Source organism: Hippocampus comes, unplaced genomic scaffold (assembly GCF_001891065.2).
Source record: "Hippocampus comes isolate QL1 unplaced genomic scaffold, H_comes_QL1_v1.1 scaffold214, whole genome shotgun sequence".
Classification (NCBI taxonomy): Eukaryota; Metazoa; Chordata; class Actinopteri; order Syngnathiformes; family Syngnathidae; genus Hippocampus; species Hippocampus comes.
In genome coordinates this window covers 900,662-920,653 of record NW_017804875.1, presented here as the reverse complement: position 1 = coordinate 920,653, position 19,992 = coordinate 900,662, and the positions used below count along the sequence as shown (strand labels likewise).

General features: G+C 45.3%; 3 protein-coding genes across 6 annotated transcripts in view; 2 read left to right on the top strand and 1 right to left on the bottom strand.

Moving 5' to 3' along the window:
• Nucleotides 1-4,916, top strand: part of neb (nebulin) — a 61,580-nt gene extending 56,664 nt beyond the window's left edge. The window contains exons 136-143 of the mRNA XM_019880123.1: nucleotides 682-774; nucleotides 1,340-1,432; nucleotides 2,295-2,402; nucleotides 2,688-2,874; nucleotides 3,169-3,261; nucleotides 3,911-4,069; nucleotides 4,148-4,251; nucleotides 4,325-4,916. Coding sequence (XP_019735682.1) covers nucleotides 682-774; nucleotides 1,340-1,432; nucleotides 2,295-2,402; nucleotides 2,688-2,874; nucleotides 3,169-3,261; nucleotides 3,911-4,069; nucleotides 4,148-4,251; nucleotides 4,325-4,498 — 1,011 coding nt within the window. The 3' untranslated portion in view covers nucleotides 4,499-4,916. The remainder of the gene's footprint in view (nucleotides 1-681; nucleotides 775-1,339; nucleotides 1,433-2,294; nucleotides 2,403-2,687; nucleotides 2,875-3,168; nucleotides 3,262-3,910; nucleotides 4,070-4,147; nucleotides 4,252-4,324) is intronic.
• Nucleotides 4,917-6,633: 1,717 nt separating this feature from the next.
• tbc1d8 (TBC1 domain family member 8) lies at nucleotides 6,634-15,552 on the bottom strand. 3 transcript variants are annotated; one of them, XM_019880568.1, is made up of 20 exons: nucleotides 15,407-15,552; nucleotides 14,115-14,225; nucleotides 13,897-14,015; nucleotides 13,551-13,779; nucleotides 13,207-13,447; nucleotides 12,762-12,969; nucleotides 12,455-12,652; nucleotides 11,741-11,887; nucleotides 11,358-11,508; nucleotides 10,928-11,142; nucleotides 10,327-10,444; nucleotides 9,719-10,004; nucleotides 9,343-9,487; nucleotides 8,722-8,820; nucleotides 8,575-8,643; nucleotides 8,180-8,444; nucleotides 7,726-7,791; nucleotides 7,547-7,648; nucleotides 7,354-7,472; nucleotides 6,634-7,197 (listed from the first exon to the last, which is right to left on the bottom strand). In XM_019880568.1, exons 1-20 carry the CDS (start codon nucleotides 15,531-15,533, stop codon nucleotides 6,856-6,858), a joined length of 3,357 nt encoding a protein of 1,118 aa, XP_019736127.1. In that variant the 5' UTR covers nucleotides 15,534-15,552; the 3' UTR covers nucleotides 6,634-6,855. The 3 variants fall into 3 exon arrangements, with proteins under 3 accessions (XP_019736127.1, XP_019736135.1, XP_019736144.1); XM_019880576.1 differs by lacking the exon at nucleotides 15,407-15,552 and having other exon boundaries at nucleotides 14,091-14,207; XM_019880585.1 differs by lacking the exon at nucleotides 15,407-15,552 and having other exon boundaries at nucleotides 14,097-14,207.
• Nucleotides 15,498-19,573, top strand: pdcl3 (phosducin-like 3). 2 transcript variants are annotated; one of them, XM_019880598.1, is made up of 6 exons: nucleotides 15,498-15,595; nucleotides 17,368-17,488; nucleotides 17,880-17,970; nucleotides 18,568-18,711; nucleotides 18,787-18,995; nucleotides 19,210-19,573. In XM_019880598.1, exons 1-6 carry the CDS (start codon nucleotides 15,545-15,547, stop codon nucleotides 19,353-19,355), a joined length of 762 nt encoding a protein of 253 aa, XP_019736157.1. In that variant the 5' UTR covers nucleotides 15,498-15,544; the 3' UTR covers nucleotides 19,356-19,573. The 2 variants fall into 2 exon arrangements, with proteins under 2 accessions (XP_019736157.1, XP_019736166.1); XM_019880607.1 differs by lacking the exon at nucleotides 15,498-15,595 and adding an exon at nucleotides 17,054-17,154.
• The last annotated feature ends 419 nt before the right edge of the window (nucleotides 19,574-19,992 follow it).

The following is a 19,992-nucleotide window of genomic DNA, read 5'->3' as shown; positions in this document are numbered from 1 at the left end:
GTGATCTTTGATGTTGTGCTTTGTTTTTTTAATTGGGTTTTTTTTGTGTGTCTTGACTGACGCTTGCTCTTTACCTTCTTGGGGTATATCAAATACAAAGACTCTCTGGACCGCCGTACGGCTAAACTGGACATTTTTTTCAACTTTTGAATAGAAGTATCAGCCCTGGAATTAGCTCCAAATTGCTGCTTTAAATCAGGGTGGTCAACATCCTCTTCAGTATTTGAGACTTTTTTTGTGCGTCCTGTTATCATGGGAATGTCCCACTAATTTTGTATTGAGCGTTGAAAATGTGGTTTGTGGCTTTTTTTCTAACTTGCGAACAACGTTTCAGCTCTGGAAGTCGCTCAGAATGGCAGCTTTGAATTAAAATGGGGCCAACTTGGATTTTGATTTTGAGTTTTTAAGGCTGCTGAATTTCACTTCTGGGTCCTTGAGACTTTTTTGTTTGTCCTGTCATGAGAGACAAAGCAACCAATTTCATGTTAATTGGAGAAACTGGTATCCGGGGCTGATTTAGTTATTTATTTTTGGGGCAGTTTACAAAAAAAACAAAAACGTAATATCCTGTTGTGCTCTTTTCTGGCGCTGTGCTGTGTTGTCTCTTTTGCTAATTTTTTTTTGTTTGTTTTCTTTTTTTTGTCTCTTGACTGACACCTGCTCTCCATCCCCGTGGTGTAGATCAAATACAGGGATTCCCTGGATCGCGCAACGGCCATCCCTGACCTGCCGGAAGTGAAGCGGGTCAAACAGACCCAGAGGCACATCAGCTCGGTAGTGGAACGCCCCTCTCAAATTGCGTGTGCTCCTAACAAACGCGGACGATGGCACCAGTGAGCAGCAGCGAACATCGGCTTCATCTAATCACGCTCTCGCATCATCCCAGGCGCACACTTTCTTCTCCCTGAACCATCTTCATCTCTTGAACCCCTAATGCAGACTTCCATCCCCTTCTAAGTTGTCATCCCACCTTCTAACCCCCTCCCACTTGACCGCACATGTCAAGTTTGAAGTAGTTTGCTCATGTGTGACTCGAGCTTTTAAGAACATCATCCTGAATAACTCCATAGCAGGGGTGAGCAAAGGGCCGCTTTTGCCTTTTTAGATAAAAGAGAAAAGTGCAATTCTGAACTTACTACCAAGTTGCATTTAATCCAATGCTCGGGAGGTCCTTTGCCCACCCCTGCACTATCAGACCAATTTCTCAAGCTTTCTGCTTTCGGTGAGTCATCCACATTGTCTGGAAGCTTCTTCTGTTGAAAGCAGTTTTGATGGTGATGATTTTTTTTTTCCACTGGTACCCAATGTCTGACCACCGCCCCCTTCTGCCCCATTTCAGGTGTTATATAAGGACAGCGCGGCCAAGGGAACCCCCGTGGTGTTCACTCCAGAGATGGAGCGAGTCAAACGGAACCAAGAGAACATTAGCTCGGTACCTTGAGCGGCACAGCAAGAACTACAGTCTTCTTCTTTCACTCCCTCCTTTACGAAACTTTAACCCCTTTGTCTAACAAACATGTCATGCTGGTCAAATCCACATCCAGTGTGCAGGATTTGGTGAGCTTTGATACTTCCCAAAATGCCTTAAAAGGCTGTAATGTGCATGCCAGGCCAGTAGGTGGTGGTGTGACTTTCAAAAGAAACCATGCCGAAACACGATTTATTGAACAACTATAATTTGATCAATGATTTCAGAGGGCATTTACTTTATTTACGACAATTTTTTAACATTTCACCTCATAATAAGGCTATAACAAAACAACCACTGTACTTTCAAAAATGTCTGAAAACACCGATACGGTCATATAATTTTTTAAAAACTTCACTTTGAGAAGAATTTTCAAACGTGCACTTTATCCACAGAATTTCCCACTTACACAAACCGTTGGCATCCGAGCACCATTCTGAAGTCTCTAACAACCCCCTTAGTAACGGATCCTAAACCACTGAATCCTCCACACTGGTTGTTGGTATTACTTCCCTAACCCCAAGCAGTTTTAAGCCCACAGCGGAAGCATACAGTATCTGTGTACTTCCACAGCACTAACCTCTTGTCGTCCAGTACCACGTCCTCTTGTCCCCCCGCCTCCCTCATTCCATTCTGCCGCTGAACACTTTGGGATGTGTAATCCCATTTGAAATATGCTAATTCATTCATCTTGTACCCCAGTAACATCTCAGGTCGCTCTTGTCAGTCAGTGTGTCCTGTCGCTAGCAACTGTGCTAAGGGCAAAAAAAAAATGGGCTTAAAAAAAAAAACAACACGTTACCATGTGTCCCTGCTTTCCCGCCAGGTGCTGTATTCCGACAGCTTCCGCAAGCAGGTCCAGGGCAAGGCCGCCTTTGTTCTGGACACTCCGGAGATGAGACGTGTCAGGGAGACCCAACGCATCATATCTGGAGTAAGTCGTGTGGTTATTTTTTTGGCAGATATAATGTCGCAGTGGTGGGAGAAAGTCACTTGTAAAGTCTCAAGTCTTAATGTTCTAGCTTCAAGCGATTTCCGATCAAGGTGGGTCCACTAAATTCCGAGCTAGTCGTACGTCATGCCGGCTCTCAAGAATGCAAAGTCAAAGCCAAGTGAAGTCCCAAATTTGGCAATTAAATCTGAACGGTCATGTGCCTCGAGTCCCTCCGCCTCTGATACCCCGGTGAGGCACATTTGTCGAACCGTATTTGTGTTCTAGGTGCGCTACCACGAGAACTTTGAGAAGACCAAGGGCAGCTTCACGCCCACCATCACCGACCTGATCACAGAGCGTGTGAAGAAGAACACCCAAGACTTCAGTGACATCAGCTACCGTGGCATCCAGAGGCGCGTGGTCGAGATGGAAAGGAGGCGTGCCGTCGATCATGACCAGGAGACTATTACTGGTAAGGCATCTAGAGTTACCAGATCAAGACTCCCAGGCCCGCTTTACAGGACAGTGCTACCTTCATTCACAAGTTTGATTTGTTCCGAGACCGAGTTTGTAACAACATATATTCATATAGCAAATCCATTTTCCCCATCGGTGCTCCGTAATTAGCCACTCGAAAGTCGGCCCAGTGGACTGTGTTCCTACCACGTCTGCCTCACAGTCACAGTTGCTGGGTTTGAATTTCAGCCTTGATCAGCGTAACCGAAATGGACTGAATCCCTAATTTGACGACCTTCCGCTCCCTTAGGTCTGCGAGTGTGGCGTACCAACCCCGGATCGGTGTTTGACTACGACCCGGCCGAGGACAACATCCAGTCCAGGAGTCTGCACCTGATGTCGGGTAAATTGAGGATTGGAGATACTGGATGTGGCTATCTGGTGAACATGTACAAGATCTACGGGCCTTTTGTTTGGAGTGGATCCAGAACAAAATAAATAAGGTGTCCAAAAACTGTGAGGGTTCCTATTTAGACAAGCTCGTCTGGTCCATGGTCCTTTTTGAATCAGAGTTGGGAGTAGGTCAGTGTAAGAGTAGACTCACTGACCTGAAAGACTCAAGTAAAAGAAATCTCCAGAGCACCTTTCTGATACTATATGACAAGTGAAATTCCTATTGACCTAAGTCCCAGTTCTTTAAAGTACGTCCTTGTAGTGCTACAGGCAACCTACCACTGACTATGGTTCAAAGCGGTACAAGAACTATTGACCAGGCTGGCTTGTATGAACAGAAAAGACACCTGGACTTTGATTCTTTGGTCGGTGTAGACTTACCTCAAAGAACTAAAAAAAGATGTCAGTCGGAATTTCACTCCGGAACACCTTCCCGGTAATACAAGCGTTCTCTGTCCGGATACCTCTTTGAACCATAGGAGTCGGTACTAGATCTACAGTACGTGGTACCACAAGGACCTACCCTCAAATAACTACCAAGAGAAAATCTCACTCCAGAACACCTTTCCAGAGTCTCTCATTCTGCCGTTTCACCCTAGTCCAAGCCCAGCGTCGCAGCAAGGAGCACTCCCGCTCCACTAGTGCCCTAAGTGGCATGGCTGACGAGAAATCCGAGATCTCCCAGGACCCCGACCACCACCTGTCCCTCTACAGCAACGGCTATGTCACCACCTCCGGATTTGTCACCTCCTCTATGGGTGAAGCTCAAATGAACGACCGCAACCCTGTTTGAGCGTTGACTCGTAAACGTGACCTCCCATGCCGTTTCTTCACAGGTTACCAGCATGCCAAGACCGTGGAGCTGCAGCAGAGGTCCTCGTCCGTGGCTACCCAGCAGACCACCGTCTCCTCCATCCCCTCGCACCCCTCCACCACCGGGGTACGCAACATATGTTTGTTCATATGACCTCCGAAAGCTCAAATACGGTCCTAACACTTTCACCCGGTTACAGAAAACGGTGCGCGCCATGTATGACTACCTGGCGGCCGACAGCGACGAGGTTACCTTCAAGGACGGCGACGTCATCGTCAACGTGCAGTCCATCGACGAGGGCTGGATGTATGGAACCGTGCAGCGCACCGGCAAGACCGGCATGCTGCCCGCCAACTACGTGGAGGCCGTTTAAATGGCAAAAACCATGTGGAAAAATGTGTGCCAAATGTTTGTGGAGTTTGTCGCCTGTTTGTTAGTTTGTGTCGCCTGTCAAGCCCAATATCTTTTTTCGATATGACCTAGTCAGTGTTGTATGGAGTGAATGAAACAATCGGCTAAGACTACCATACTTACTATACCTTTAATGGTGTTAAGTATGTATCTATTGATGTACACCCTCCACAATCTAAGCACTCTTGAGATGTAAGAGAAAAATCACCATTGTTTCCCTCCTTTAACTGAACTCTGAGCACTAACTAGCCCACTAACTAGTACACGAGTAGTACGAGTAGAACACTACGAGTACAAGTACTAGTCCAGTGTGTGTTTTGGTTTTTGATGGCAAAGTGTAACCCTTCGCCAGTAGCTAATAAAGCCAAGTTCATGCAGTGCTCGGCCTGTCTTGTTTTCTGTTCATTTGGGAGATTCAGTTTAAAAAACAAACAAACAAACATGAATTGCTGTATTGGGAGAATTAAGTCACTTTTTTTCAACAATTAAGTCCAATTTTTCGTGGACAAAATATAATCCTCCAAGAAAAAAGTCAGATTTTTTTGTAGTTAAAAATTGGTCATTTACAAGTCGTATTTTTCGAGAATTAAGATAATCTTTTCCAAGATTTAAAATTTAACAAATCTTTCCAGAAATGGTTGAACTCCCATGCAGAGGTGAAGTAAAAATACTTCGTTACCAAATTTTGTGTATCTATACTTTCGTGATGTATTTATTTTTCATCTTGCTTTATATGTCCACTCCCTACATTTTAACGCAAATTTATGCACTTTCTACTCCTTACACACACACAAAACGCCGCGTTGCAATTTTATTTTGGATCGTGTTCATTCCAGTTTGTCGTGCTTCAAAACAACCAATCCGGTCAAATCACGCGAGGATGCACCTGCAGCACGTGAAACAAATCAGCATATCAATGACAACTCGCTTCTCTCAAAACTACACGGTCACGTCCGTTTCCCAAATAAGTACCAGCGTGGCGGCGGTTTTTAACCAGAAAAACGAGCCAACCATCGCGGATTGCATCTCCGGTCATACTTGGAGACTTATTTCCTAAAATAACTCTTTTCAAATGCGCTGCTATCTGGCGGACCCAAGTACCAAAAAGCTAATGCCTTTCAAGGACTCGCCGTGAAACTTCAAAATGCATTTTGAGGTAAGATGAAAGTTTATTAGCAAGGGGTGTCGACGGTGTGAGACCTAATTAGACTTAAGTATTAAAATATGACTTTATTTAATAGCGCAACTGCTAATGTACTCGCGCTAGCTAATAGTACACGTAGTCTGTATGCTTTGGCCGGATGACGAGATGTGATCATTTTTAATGGGCGTTTATGCAGCTGAAACGGGTAGCCTTCAGTGTAACTTTTTAATAGAACACAAAAATGATGGCCTCTATAAATGATTTGACTCCAGCTTCAAAGCATTTTTTTCTCCTTGCATTACTTCTGAGCCATTTCATTTCATGTGCAATATGTGTCTTGCGTGCAATATAAGCCTCAGTCCACACTACCACTACTGCTGCTGTTGTGTGTTGTTGAGTTTTGTATTTATTAAACCATTATTTTATTCTATTTTATTTTTTGAGGAGTGGCACCCAAATTTCGTTGTATTCTATACAATGACAATAAAGGCGATTCTGATTCTGATTTTATACTTGAGGTAGTTTTGAAACCATTACTTTTATGCTTGAGTAAAAAGTTGATACTTCAACGTGTACTCAACTGTTTAAATCTCATCATCTGTACTGTAAGTCATGAACGTGACTACTTTTGACACCCATGTGATGTGAAATCTAAACCCAATTCTTTTTACTTTTTTATACAATTTGTTATGCACAACGCCTCTTATGTCTGTATTCAACACCTGTCTTGTTGAATGTCAATTTTTAAACCTATGCCTGGAGGTGTCCCAATGGATGTATGAGGCCACCTCCAGACTTCTGGTCTCATATGTCACCAGTTACTGTGATTTCTGAGGAGGAAACTGGAGTCCGAATTTCAGGGTGTTTTTGGGCATTTGTTTTTTTTTTTTTTTTTTTTTAACCAAACAAGACTCCTTGTCTGCAGCTCTCAATTTTATTTAAAAAGAAAAATCCAGTGTTTTGGTTTCATGATAGTTTTTTTTTTCTTTTTTTTGCACATTTTGGCTCTAAATTAAAAAAAAAAACTGAGAAGGTGCATGCAGGCCAGTACATGAAACACTAAAGTTAGAAAATATTTGTGTACAAAAACATTGGAATTGACTCACAGTGAAATTGGAAGGCGTGTCCGGTTAGTGGCTCATAGTCAACTAGGACAGACAATAGGAAGGGTGACCCTAGCTATGGGCATGCTGCAGGGCGAGCAGCGGCGCCCTCTGCTGGTACTGCTTCTCCTTGGCAGCGGCGATGCGGCTCGTCAGATCGCTCGCTTTTTCCAGGAAGTTGACCAGCGTCTGCTCGGTCAGCACAGATGCCAGAATCTGGGCCAAGCTGATTGTCCACTCGCTGTCAGACGGTCCCGCCGCGCCCTGGTCCGGCGGTCCCGCCGACCTGGTGGTGGCCTCGCCGATCTGCAGGACGAGGCTGGTGACCTTGGCGATGGCCTGGAAGAGCTCGTTCTCCTCGGGGTCGCCGTGGAACAGGCCGCACAGTGTCTTAGAAAACTGGATGAACTCGCGCTGCCGAGACAATGTTGACATTTTCTGAATATCTGCTTGATTTTCACATGCAAGGCGATTTGCGCGTAGAAGGCTCGCTGCAATAACTTTACGCTATTTAAAAGTTATCCTTACATCCTTTGCTTCTCTACGGGATTATCAAATCTTCAACTGTACCTGTTTCATGAGGGGGAGCGGCTGGTGGGCATCCTTGTCCTTGCCCACGACCAAATCCCGCAGCATTTGCTTCAGTTGCTCTTGGTAGTCCTTCACCTCTTCTTTCCCATGAGCCCTTTCTTCAGCAGCCAAAACAAAAACAACCGGGGTAAGCAAGTGGAAACTCAAGTTCGCCTCTCAATCCTTGTCCCACCACAGGCCACGTCCACGCAGAGGGGTCTGCCCAACGACCCAGAAGGAATCTTGATCTCGGACGACAACGAAGAAGATGAGCGCTCGGCGCTGACCGTCAGAGCTGCGGAAGGCGAAAAGCGATGTCAGATAAGCGACCTTGAATTTCGACGTTCCGGTCAAGACATGAGGAAGACTCACCGGGAGGTAAGTGCAGACGGTAGAGGAGCTTGACCTTGTCGCTCAGCTCGCCGCAGTACAAAGTGTCTGACGCAATAAAGAGAAAAAAGGGCTTTTTTTTTTTAAATCTCTCCCAAAAAAAATCTTGCTTCCCCCAAGTGAAAAAAAAATTGAGGAAAAAAAAAAGTGCCATTTTGAGAAAAAATGTCAAGAAAATGACTTTATATTAAGATGATGAAATTAAAGTCAAAATACCCAAGTGTTTTTATACAATACTGTATTTATATGCGTATAGATAATATTTAAAAAAATATAATCAGGAGGGTTTTCAGAGAAATTTCTCATTTTCGTTTTCCCAGTGATGAATTACTGAAATGATAACCGCTTGAAGTCAACTCGCGTCATCGACTGGATCCCCCCCCCCCCACCAAATAAAACACTTAAGCAAACAAGTCGCGAGTGCGACTCCACCCACCGAGCCAGAGGGCAAAGTCCCTGAAGGAGAGCAGATTGTGTCTGTCCGAGTCCAACAGGGTGAAGGTGCGGTGCGCCAGGGTGTCGCTGTGCCGCTGGCAGCCGCCCGCCGGCCACGGGGCCAGCAGCCCGTACAGGCTCTTGAACTGCGGCAGATCCAGTCGGTACTGGCGCTCCAAGTAGGAGACGCCGCGTCTCCACGACGCCGCCTCCGCTGCGGCCACCGCGCTGATGTCGCCCCAGTACAAACTGATAAAATGTTCCGTCTGGATGGAAATAATCAAGCGGCTTATTAATCGGCAGACACAATTGTTCAAGAAAGAGAATTTAATCTTGTATTTTGTTAATTTTGGTTATTTTTTAATGAATGAATCTGAAAAGTGGCGAAGAATTTACCTTGAAGAGGTCATAAATGTCGGCGAGGTTTTCCGCAGAGATGGACACATCTGGCGTCACCACTCTTAACTACGAAAACACGCAGGCATGTCTTAGACTTGTAGTTAGCAGTGGCCGTCAGGATGATGCATTTTCATCGTTTCTCACCGCGTTTTCTTTGGTTGTGTCCTCGTGTGCCTGCAGGACTTGGATTCTGTGTCGACAGCGAAGCCTCTCGATCTTTCTTACCGTCAAGTCACCGAACCTCTGACCAGGAAAACATATTGAACGAATTTTATTTTTTGGGGGTAGGGTGGGGGGAAACACATTTCATGTCTTTAAAAGAAACAGCAATCACATGTGTGAATTACCAATTTAGCAAACGCTCTATTTTGGAAGTTAATCGAGTTTAATATATGGAGCTGTTTAGTTGAATGATAGCATGGAGGCTAACTAGCATGAGAAAACTCTTCAACAGGCTAGGCTTCCCGTTTAGCCAGCAGTTATCATTGCTAGCCCAGACGCTAAGCAACACATTAACATTTTTAAGAATGGTTTTCAAACTCCATATAAATACAAGTGATGCATTAAACACCCTTAAAGAATCCGTTTTATGTTGGTTGTGGTTCCCGTTTAACGGACTGTTAGCGTCTTTCACGCAAATATAAAGTAGCACCCATGTTAGCAAACGACAAAAAAAGTCGTCTTTGTGTAACTTCTTCTGGCTAAATGTGTGGCAACAAAAATGTATCTGTATTCTCGCTCACGAATTAGCTGCTAGTGACTCACTTCATAGGCATCGATGATGAGTTGCGTTATGTTAGCTTGGCCCGCGGCAGCATGATCCGCCGTGTTGTTGCTGCTGCTACCATTTGCAGAGGGCTGAGAGAACTCGCCAGGAGGAAACTGCTCACTTCCAACGTGTTCCAGAAAACTGCAACAGGGCAGTAGGCGGCATTAATGTAGCCGTTTGATGCTAAGCTAAAAACCACAAACACAAAGTGGTCCGCCGTTGTTGTTATGGACGCGAAGAACTCCTGCGCTGAAAAATAGACCGCCGTCCCAGCTTTCTTGCATTCCCACCTCGATTACGACTGATACCACAGAAACCAGCAAATTCCCTTACAGTCTTACCAACGAACAAAGGATCAATCCTTAGAAGTACCTAGCGAGAACCATAAGTGCCTGTCCATCGTCCATGCGGGCGCAGAGGCTGGCAGCGTTGGCCTCCAGCACCGCCAGAGCCAGCTGGAAGATGGCTTTGATGCCGTGGAAGAAGAACCAATCCACCACGCACACGGCGCTGTGGAAGGGCAGCACGCTGACGAAGATGGTGAGAAACCATGAGAGAGACACAGACGACAAGGTGGAAAGATCCGGAAAATGATCGGCCAGATCGGGGAGCCGCTCGGCGATCAGCTGCTCGAACACCGACTGGTCCACCTGGGCGCCTGCAGAGAAGAAAAGTGGGACGGCACTCCAGTCATTTCCCACCGTTAATGCTAAGTTAAGCATGTTAGCATTTAATCAATTTTCATTCGAAATCACAAACTACAGGGCGGAGTGCAAAATCCTCAGCAATCTTCTTGACCACCTTTTGTACTTGCATCCTGTGCCGATACGTTGTAGCAAAGCCACTCTTAGCATGGTGGGATTTCATCCATTCTCATCATAAATACTTCCAAATTACATCCAAAGAGGTGAAGTCTGCTTGAAATTGTTATCCTGCCATACACGCATATCAAAACAAACCCTAAACCTAAAGCCGCTTACCGATCACCCGCCTGTTGAAGTAGTCAGGAAGCATCCGCTCACAGACGGCCACCAGCAGCCAGAACGCGGCTTCTTCTTTGGCGTACAGCAGCAGCACGGATGCCAGTATGTTCATTGACTAGTATCGGAAAGCTACGTTTTAGCACACCAACTGCTGACATGTTAGCATTTCAACAAATATCAACAGAAATTAGTGCGAGGTTGGAGGGCATGCTGTAAAATCCTCACCGATCTTTCTTGTACTTTTAAAATATTGCTATGTGTTAGCATTGCCAACTGTTAGCATTTTAGCAATTCTCCTTTGAAGTAGTATGTGACTGAAAGGCAACATGTAAAAGCCTCACCCACCTGCCTCAGGTTGATATCTTGCTATCTGTTCGCATACCAACTGTTGGTATGTTAGCATTGTAGCATTTCTCAGTGGAACTAGTGCGTAACTACAGTCCACGATGTAAAAATCTTACACATATGCCTTTATCTTTTCCGCATTCGAAATAGTACCGACTCGGCAAGTTAATTGTAGCCAATATGTTTTTGTTTATGTTCGGATGTTAGCATTGGGCCACTTTTAACATTAAGGAAATAATCATGCCAGTCATACCTGACAGTATCCAATCTTGGGGTTGCGGTGGGCGTAGGCGGTGAGTACGCGGCGGAGCGCGGCAATGCCGGTGGGGTTCTGGAAAGCAGGATGGTCCGGTAAGGAGCGGTGGAGGTCCCGCTCGATCTCGTCGGTGGTCAGGCTGCTCTGACCCATCGATGTCTGCACCAGGCCGGCATAGTAGCCAGGGTGCGAGTCCAGATCAGACAACGCGTCTGTAGGGTTAAATGTATTTTTTTTTTCGCATGTTAGCATTAGAAATGGCACGCGGCGACAGGGCAAGGTGTGAAATGCTTATCAATCTGCTTGATTCCTTTCACTTCCTACGTTGCTATCTTGCTCTCTGTTAGCATAGCAACTGTTAGCATGTCGTCTAATCACATGGTTGCCTGCCATTTAATGTCAAAGCTGGGTTATTTGTCCTTCTCACCAGAAAACGTCATCCACAGCTCGCCCCGTAGTGACTCGGGTATCCCCGCAGCAATCAAACGCTGGACCTTGTCAGTGCGAAACATGTGGACGCCACGGCCAAATTCGGCGAAGTGATCCTCCCACATCTTCTCTTTCTCTGCTTCCATATTCTGAACGAAACAAAGATGTGGTTTAGTCCTAGAATAATTTGCCAACGTAACCGCCAGTATGACGGTACAGCGATTGTATGATAATCGTAAAAACAACTACGATACATTACGATAGATTGATATAGGTTAGCAGTGGGAATCGCTGAGGAACTCGCACGATTTCTATCGTGTCGCGCTACAGCAGGTGATAATCTACGTATTGGAAGAAAATCATTTGGTCGCTTTGGCTAACCTTGTTGTGACTTCCTGGGGCGTTGTGATGAAAGGCTGTCATGAGCGCTTCGCTATTGACGGTGTTCCGAAGCACGTGCTCCTCCATCTCTTCTTCATCCGAGCACGCCGTGTCGTAGTAGAAGGTGTAGTACGGATTGGGGCAGCTCTGATGCCAAAACAACAAAAACAAAAACTGACACGAGTGTTCATGTTCCAGACACGCTAGCAAAGACCATCGATGAGCCAAGTTCCTTGTGGCCCAGCGAGCGTTTATGTGATCAAGACTCCTGAAATGTCTGAAGCGTTAAGTTAGCTTTTTCCTTTTCTTTAAATTGGATAGTTAAAATTTATCTTGGTATGTTTTTGCACTGATTTTTTTTTCCCGATATTTGGTAATCCACTAGAATCTCCATTTTGAATGAAGTTTAAAAATTAGAATTGTAATTAAAATGAACTTATTTTTAAGTCTCCCAATTCTTTAATTTAATAATTTGGCTTTAAAAAAAATAGATGACGAATCAAGTGTGATCACATTAACGCTATTTTAAAACCCGACAATTTTTTTTTTTTTTTTTTTTAATGAAATAACGGGCAATCGTTTCTATTTATATCATAACATGTTAAAAAACAAGAATCATTTACAGTTTGGATTTATTTCAAACAATATTTTGAAAAATAATTTAATTCAAACAATTCCACCAATGAACGCATCTCATTGGTCAAATGAGCGTACCGCGGTCCTGTTGGTGCGCCGGCTGCCTCGGAAGGCCGACTGCTTGAGATGCAGCGAGCGCAGCCGGCAGTCCAGACTCTCCACCAGGTCGTCGCGCTCCTGCAGCTCGATGAGCTGGAAGGCCTTCTTGGAGCGCACGCTCACGATCACCGGGTTGGGAAGCGCGCACGTGCTCTCCGCCTTCTCCACAGACACCACCTGGTGAGCACATTGTCCGCTTCAGCGCATCTCGTTCGAAAGTGTTAGCGCATCCGCTGCTAGCACGTTAGCATTTCCAATGGCTCAACGGGCAAGTTGACATTCTCACCTCGGAGAGGGGTATGAGGAGGATGCATTGTCCCTCCTCTCGGCTTGAGAAGCCCAAGTAGTTGTCGGTGGTGTAGAGCGTGCCGGCAGTGTGGCAGCGGGCGTGCGGCGTCCATACGGCGCACGACGCCACCTCGTGGAGCCTCTCACCGCGAGGGAGGCGGAACAGGGCCAAAACGTACTCTCGTAACGCCTGCTCCTCAAGAACCCTAAACGGAAGAGCACATTTGGTCGATAGGTTAAAATGTGTCGGAATAGACTCTCCAAAAAGAGAAGGTAGCCAATGCCGTAGAAAAAACAATGTCTGATATGTTGGTTTCAAGTGGCCATTTCAGGGTCCTTTCGTGTGATCCTTCAAAGACAAGCTACACCTCCATTTGTTTTGTTTTTTTTTCTCTCACTGCTCCCAAATTTGAAGCATGTACAAATAAATGAGAAAGTCTGACCTTTTGGTGATGCGAGCCGGCTGCTGCAGCACTCTGTCGAGCTCCAGACCTTCGCTGTCCAGCAGCCGGCGCAGGGCAATGTCGGCCAGCTGCCCCACCACCCCGAAAGCCTCATCCAGGTTGAGGAACATGGAGAAGTCCCGCTGCCGCTGCCTGGTGCTGACCCGGATGGCCTCGGTCATGAATCCGCCGGAGACCCGCTCCAGCCGAATCACCTCCGCCCAGGGAACCACAAATTTGACTGTGAAAAGAGGCCAGAGCAGCTAAGTTTAAAATGGTTCAAATGAAAATGGCGATAATTGCTTAAAATGTGCTGAATCGACAATAATTCCAAGACAACGCACCTTCCTTCCCCAGCAGGAATGAGTAGAAGGCCAAGTGGTTGATGCTGAGGTAGAGGAGGCCCTGGCGCGGCACCCGCCCCTTCCACGTGCAGCACGAGTAGAAGGTGACCAGCTTCTCGGACGACGGCAAACCAAAGTGGCGCTCGAATTTGAGCAGAGCCTCGCGGAACTTCTCCGGGTCGTCCTCCTGGGCAGCCTGGCGACCGCGGGACTCCTCCGCGATCAGGCCCTGACACCCACAATCACGATCCAGTTGTTGACAGCGCGACAGAGCTTGTGGTAGGCATTTTTTCCCCCTTCTTTCATGATTGCAAGTGGTCTCGGTGACCCGTATCGGGTCTCCCACCTTGACTTTTCCTCGGACAAAGCTGGCCACGTCCTCCTTGTTCTCAAAGACGGACAGTGAGTGCAGCAGGTTGTGTGCCAGCCAATCCCAGTGCTTGTTCACTTCCTCCATGGCGGCCCCTGAACGGAAAGCGACAGAAACATAAAACACACGCTCCCACTCCCAAACACACACACACACATCTTCAGTCACACACGCACACACTGTGCGGACTTAACCGCTAGCGATGATCCAACTAATCTGCGAGCCTGGAATCTGGAGGAGGATTCGGAAGGGCGTCACCCTGGCATTGGAGTCCAGCACCGTGTCTAGCGCCCCCACCAGGAGGCCTGCACACAAACGCGGCATAACACCTTTGACCTTGCAAGGTCACCTTGACAACACATCCGCTGCTTTCACTGTGCAGTAAGATTACACAGGTTAAAATGCGACTTCATACATGACCATTATGTGTCTGTCTGATGTATACAAAAGGTAAATTTTTTACTTTTTAGTTGTGGTTAACTTCCTTACAATTGACTGGGGACTTTGTTTTAGGCTTGCAGTATTTTTTTCCGCTCACAGAGAGAAAAAAGTGTGCTCTCACCTTGTCATTTTAGCCTCGATAGTTTTTTCTTTTTAACTGTCCAAGCTGAGAGGCTTGAAGGTGTGACACCGTCGCATGGCAACATGCACAAAAGCCTCTCAGCGAAGGGGAACATTCCAGAATGTTTCCCTTCACTGGCCACCCATCAAGTGTCAAAGTAAACGACCAAGAAAATCCTCTGTCGGCTGCCACTTCCCAAATTGTGTCTGTGAACTGTGATTTCAAAATTTGGCTAATTTCCATCATCCCTCCCCCACACCATGTCTCTCCATCAATGATTTGACAGCTCGATTGGGGGAAGAGCCATCATTTTCAAGCAATGTTTTGATTTTTTTTTGGGGGGGGGTCACATGGTGACAGCAAGCATGCCTGAAGAATTGAGGGTTGGCATTTGTTTGACTAACTTTAAATCACATCCTGTGCCTTAAATGTATAGTGTGCCACAGGATTCAATGTTGGGCCCCCCGTTTTCATTGTATTTGCTGCCCCTGTGTCCCATCTTAAGAAATCATGGTACAGTATTTCCTTCTACTGCCGCACTTTCTATGCAGTAGTAGTTGTTTTAAAGTGCTCTTTAAATAAAATTGAGTTGAGTTTCACGCAGCGCACGAAAAAAATGTGCAATTGGCTAATTATTGTCCTAAAAGAGACACTAAAACACGGTCAGACAATAATTACCAGAAGCACGACTGAAATTAGACCGACCCATCGGTCACTCGTGCGACAACTTTGCACCCTTTTAAAGGAGCTTGAATATAACAAGAAGTATTCACTTTGGAGTAAAATTGACTCCGTCATGTTTTGGGGGATTTTCAAGTCCAGGATGTTTATTTTCAAGAGAGCGTCGACCCACCCACTCCCGACAGTCACATATTCACGCCCTCCACACCCAACCAGGTGAGCTATATTTCGTGTACTACCGACCGCTGATCTTCCCAGCGGGCTCCCCGCGGCCTCTCCTCCTCTGCAGCAGGAAGAAGTCGTTGCTCCGCTCGGTGACCCACAGCTTCAGCGCATTCTTCAGCGCTACTTCCTCCGGGTTCAGCCACATTTCTCCGCAGGATGGGATCACCCGTGGGGGGACTGGAAAGTCCACCCCGCCGGTCTACAGCAGCGAGTAGGCGGCTGGCTTCATTGTTTCCCACGCGGGCTTCGAACTTCGAACAGTGTTTGACGTGAGCCTCGCTCGAGTCGAGACTCAACAGCTGGACACGCCGATCCAAGATTGTCTCTTCTGCTCTCGGGTAAGATGTGTCACTCCGTTGTTCTCATCAAAAAGCGCCGGGTGGTGGAGTTCATTACGTCATTGACATAGTTTCAGCATTTTTTGCGTGTATTGCACTTACTTTTTTACTCCATATTGATGTCAGGGATTGACTAATGACAAGAGTAGCTTCTAAAATGGGAAACAGTGTGAGCGCTTATACTTGTACTTTCCCGACTTCCCCATTTCAGCCGCTCTCACTTCCGCAAAGGGATAATTTGCTCTTCTCTGATTGGATCTTCGCTCGTCACATGCACAGGTGCTCGCGGCTCCTGGCAACCACACGAATGCCCCGTAAAGATTCACTTCTTCCACTTTTTAATATCTAATGTCGAAACTGGGTTCGTTCTGGCCTGTCACAAAAATCAAAAAGCACGTAATTCATTCAACGTAAACATTTTACAAGGAGGAGAGAAAAAGAAGAACGACAGCATTTTGAGGTTTTGTTGAACAAATTGCGCATTTCACAACGAAGTCCGCCATTATTACAACATAGTGCATTTTTAAAATTCCTTTATTAATAATAAACGACGGCACTTATTGACAAATATCATCACCTCATACTGAGCACACATTCAACAGAAACCGAACTGTGCATCACAGAACATTATATTCCAAACGAACTGAATTTTAAAAGAAGTAATAATGAAAAAAAAGATTTGCAAACAAGACCATTATTGCCAAAACTTAACAACAAATCTCTACATATATTCCCGTGGTTTCGGTTCTCACGCTCTCACTGGACCTCGTCTGGATTGGCTGTTCGTGTGTCATGTGTTCACCCGTAATTTGTGTAAAGTGTTGCTCCTCAATGATATAAAAAAGGGTAATTTTTAAAAAGTCGGTAACTATTTGGACAAAATCTTTTATAGTGATGTATTTTTATAGATTAAAAAATGCATTATTATGTTTTTTTCCTCGTTATTTGCTGTTACTCAAGTCGTTCATAATTCAGCAAAACACAGTGGTTTGTTACATTAGTATTATTGTTTTCATTTTGCGATGGTAGAATCGGAACTATACATAGCATGAAGTGTGTAGCACCTGTTCAATGACATTCTCGACAGCCACAAATGGAACGACAGCCTGCCATTCCTAATATGGATATATTTAGGCTAAAGCGGAAATCGGTGCCACGCTTATTAGTGTCCCCTTGAATTTATTTTATTTTACCGCAAACGAGAATGCTTTGTTCAGCTTTATAATTGATACTAAACATTTAATAGTGGGTTTTGGAAGAAACACGTATGATTTTGATTTTTTTTGTTTTCCAATAAAATCAATCGTGTGCTAGGAAAAAGATCGTTTTTTGTTTCTGACCGTACTTTTTTGGCTTCCCTCTTTCCGTTTCCGGTCTTTCTAAAGGAGTGGTGTGATTCTTTGGGGAAACTTGTGTGACAAAATGCAGGTTAGAAAAATTCAGTTTACTGTTGAAGTCGTTGTCTACGGTAAATCGTCTTTGAACGTAACAGTCGTTGTCACCCGGAGTGTTTTCTCAAAGTTACCTCAGTATGTAGCTTCAGCACTCTACGTGTTTTCTTGTAAACAAGTCGATGGAAATGTAGCTTTTGGTGGGCGTCATTTGTCATTTATGGAAATATCGTGATGGTTCTTCTTACAGGACCCCAACGAGGACACCGAATGGAATGACATTCTCAGGAAAAAGGGGATTCTTCCACCGAAAGAGGTCGCGAAAGATGACGAGGAGGAGCAAGACTTGGCTCTCCAGCAGCAGTCTGTCGGTAAAAGTGTTTTTTTAACCTCTTATCGGCTGATTTAAGAGGAGAAAATACTTGAGTGGAGTAATGACTTAAAGCTGCACTACCTACATGTGTTAGCCAGCAGGGGGCGACAGATTACAATTATCAATCCGCCAACTGAAAACCGTGTAAATGTTATCTTCTTGAAGTGTTTTATGAAGGGATTTCTACATTAATTTTTCTATGGTAATATGACTTTATTTAAAAAAACATCTATTTTTTAAATTTGTGAAATATTATTTTTTTAATTTTTCATTGAATAATAAAATATTTGTAGTGTTATACAGGTTGTGTAATGTAATTATTATCAGGTCATTAAAGTGGAATTATTTTCAGGTTCTACGCTTACCATCACGTGTCCTCTTCTGTTCAGTGAAAACGTATGAGAACATGACGCTGGAGGAGCTGGAGGAAAACGAAGATGAGTTTGAAGAGGATGATGAGGCAGCCATTGAGATGTACAGGTGAGCCCAAAAGACGCCACTGTTAGCCATCCCAAACTCTTTCGTGTTTATTTAGAGGCAACACATCGCATTCCTCTTAATGTCAACCTTCCTTGCGCCTAGACGTGTTGACTTCCATCTGAAAGATGTTCTCACGGTGGGCAGCATATTAAAAGGAACTCGAGGCAAAAAAAAATGTATATTTGTCATAATATATTCATATGTGCCTCCCACAAGTGTAAACACAGTAGTCTGCTTAATTTTGCTTTTGTGTAAAGGCGCTGATATTTTGTCCTGTCCTGCTTTCTGCTATTGACTAAAATTGACATCAACGTGCCCTCGTGCTCTCATTGAGAATGTCACGCACAGCTCACCTCTATTCTTGGTTTGTTCACACCCGATGTTCGCACTGTGATGTCACTTTCAGTCAACAGCAGAGGGCGGTATAGGACAAAATAACAGCGCCGTTCCCCAAAAGCAATAGTAACCTGTTTCAGAGTGAGCGTAAGAACGCCACACACACGCACACGCTCTCGAGGTTATAGATGTTTATGTTGCTGCAGTTGCAAATACAAAAAACAAGATTCCGCCAAACACCGTTTGCGTGTGTGCGTTCAGACAAAAGCGTCTGGCCGAGTGGAAGTCGTCGCAGATGAAGGACGTGTTTGGGGAAGTGATGGAGATCTCCGGTCAGGATTACGTCAAAGAAGTCAACAAGGCAGGAGAAGGCATCTGGGTGGTGCTGCACCTCTACAAGCAGGGGTAAGTCACGACGGCCACGCCTGCTGCGCACTTTTCACCAAACGGAAATTGAAACCAAGTTGTTTGTTTGACCAGCATCCCCCTGTGCGCCCTGATCAACCAGCACATGGGCGCGCTGGCCCGCAAGTTCCCTCAGACCAAGTTCCTCAAGTCCATCTCCACCACCTGCATCGCCAACTACCCCGACAAAAATCTGCCCACCATCTTCGTCTACTGCCAGGGCAACATGAAGGCGCAGTTCATCGGCCCGCTCGTCTTCGGCGGCATGAACCTTACGCTAGAAGGTCAGCGTGTGGACAAACAGTTTTGTTTTTTTTTTTCTCCTCCAACAATTATACAAGTACAGTTCTTTTGAAGTTTTTAGGCAATTGTGTTTAAAAAACAAAACAAATGTGAGAGTACAGTGCTTCTTAGTACTTGGACTAGATTAATATCAACAGAATACTAAATGATAGTTACGTGGAGTATCTTTTTGAAATGCTGTGTGTTTGCTTTCAGAGCTGGAGTGGAGGCTGTCCGAGTCTGGTGCCGTCAAGACAGATCTGGAGGAGAACCCCCACAAGCAGATCCACGATCAGATGATGTCGTCCATCAGGTGCTCGCTCCCCACGCGCAACCACAGCGACGACTCAGATGAAGATTAAGACCGCCACTCGCCACCTTTTCTTTCTTTTTTTTTTAATTTCCTACCTTATTTAAATCACCGGCCTAAACCTCTGGCAGCCGGGTTCACGATCATGTGCTCAGTCAAATGTACATTAAATACCGTATTTCTATCTACACCTTTCTTTTGACTTAAATTCACTCACAAGAAACATTTTGTCAAGTGGCATTTAAAAAATACTTTTAACTAGTGTCCCCCTCAACCCCCCAAAAAAATCACCCACCCATCCATTCATTTTCCGATCCACTTATCCTTACGAGGGTCACGGGCTCTCCCAGCCGTCTTCGGGCAGTAGGCGGGGGACACCCTGAACCGGTTGCCAGCCAATCGCAGGGCACACACAGAAAAACAACCATTCGCACTTGCAATCACACAGACGGAAAATTTCAAGCGTTCAGTCAACTTACCGTGCATGTTTTTGGAATGTGGGGATAAAGCGGAGTACCCGGAGAAAACCCACGCAGGCGCGGGGAGAGCATGCAAAGTCCAAATTGAACCGAAGCCAAGTATTTCAAAGTCAAGTGCTTTTGAAATGCTCTGTTAAAAAAAAAAAAGTCGAAAAGAATACTTGTTTTTTTTTTTTTTTGCTGGTTCATAAATATCCAATTATTTAAATA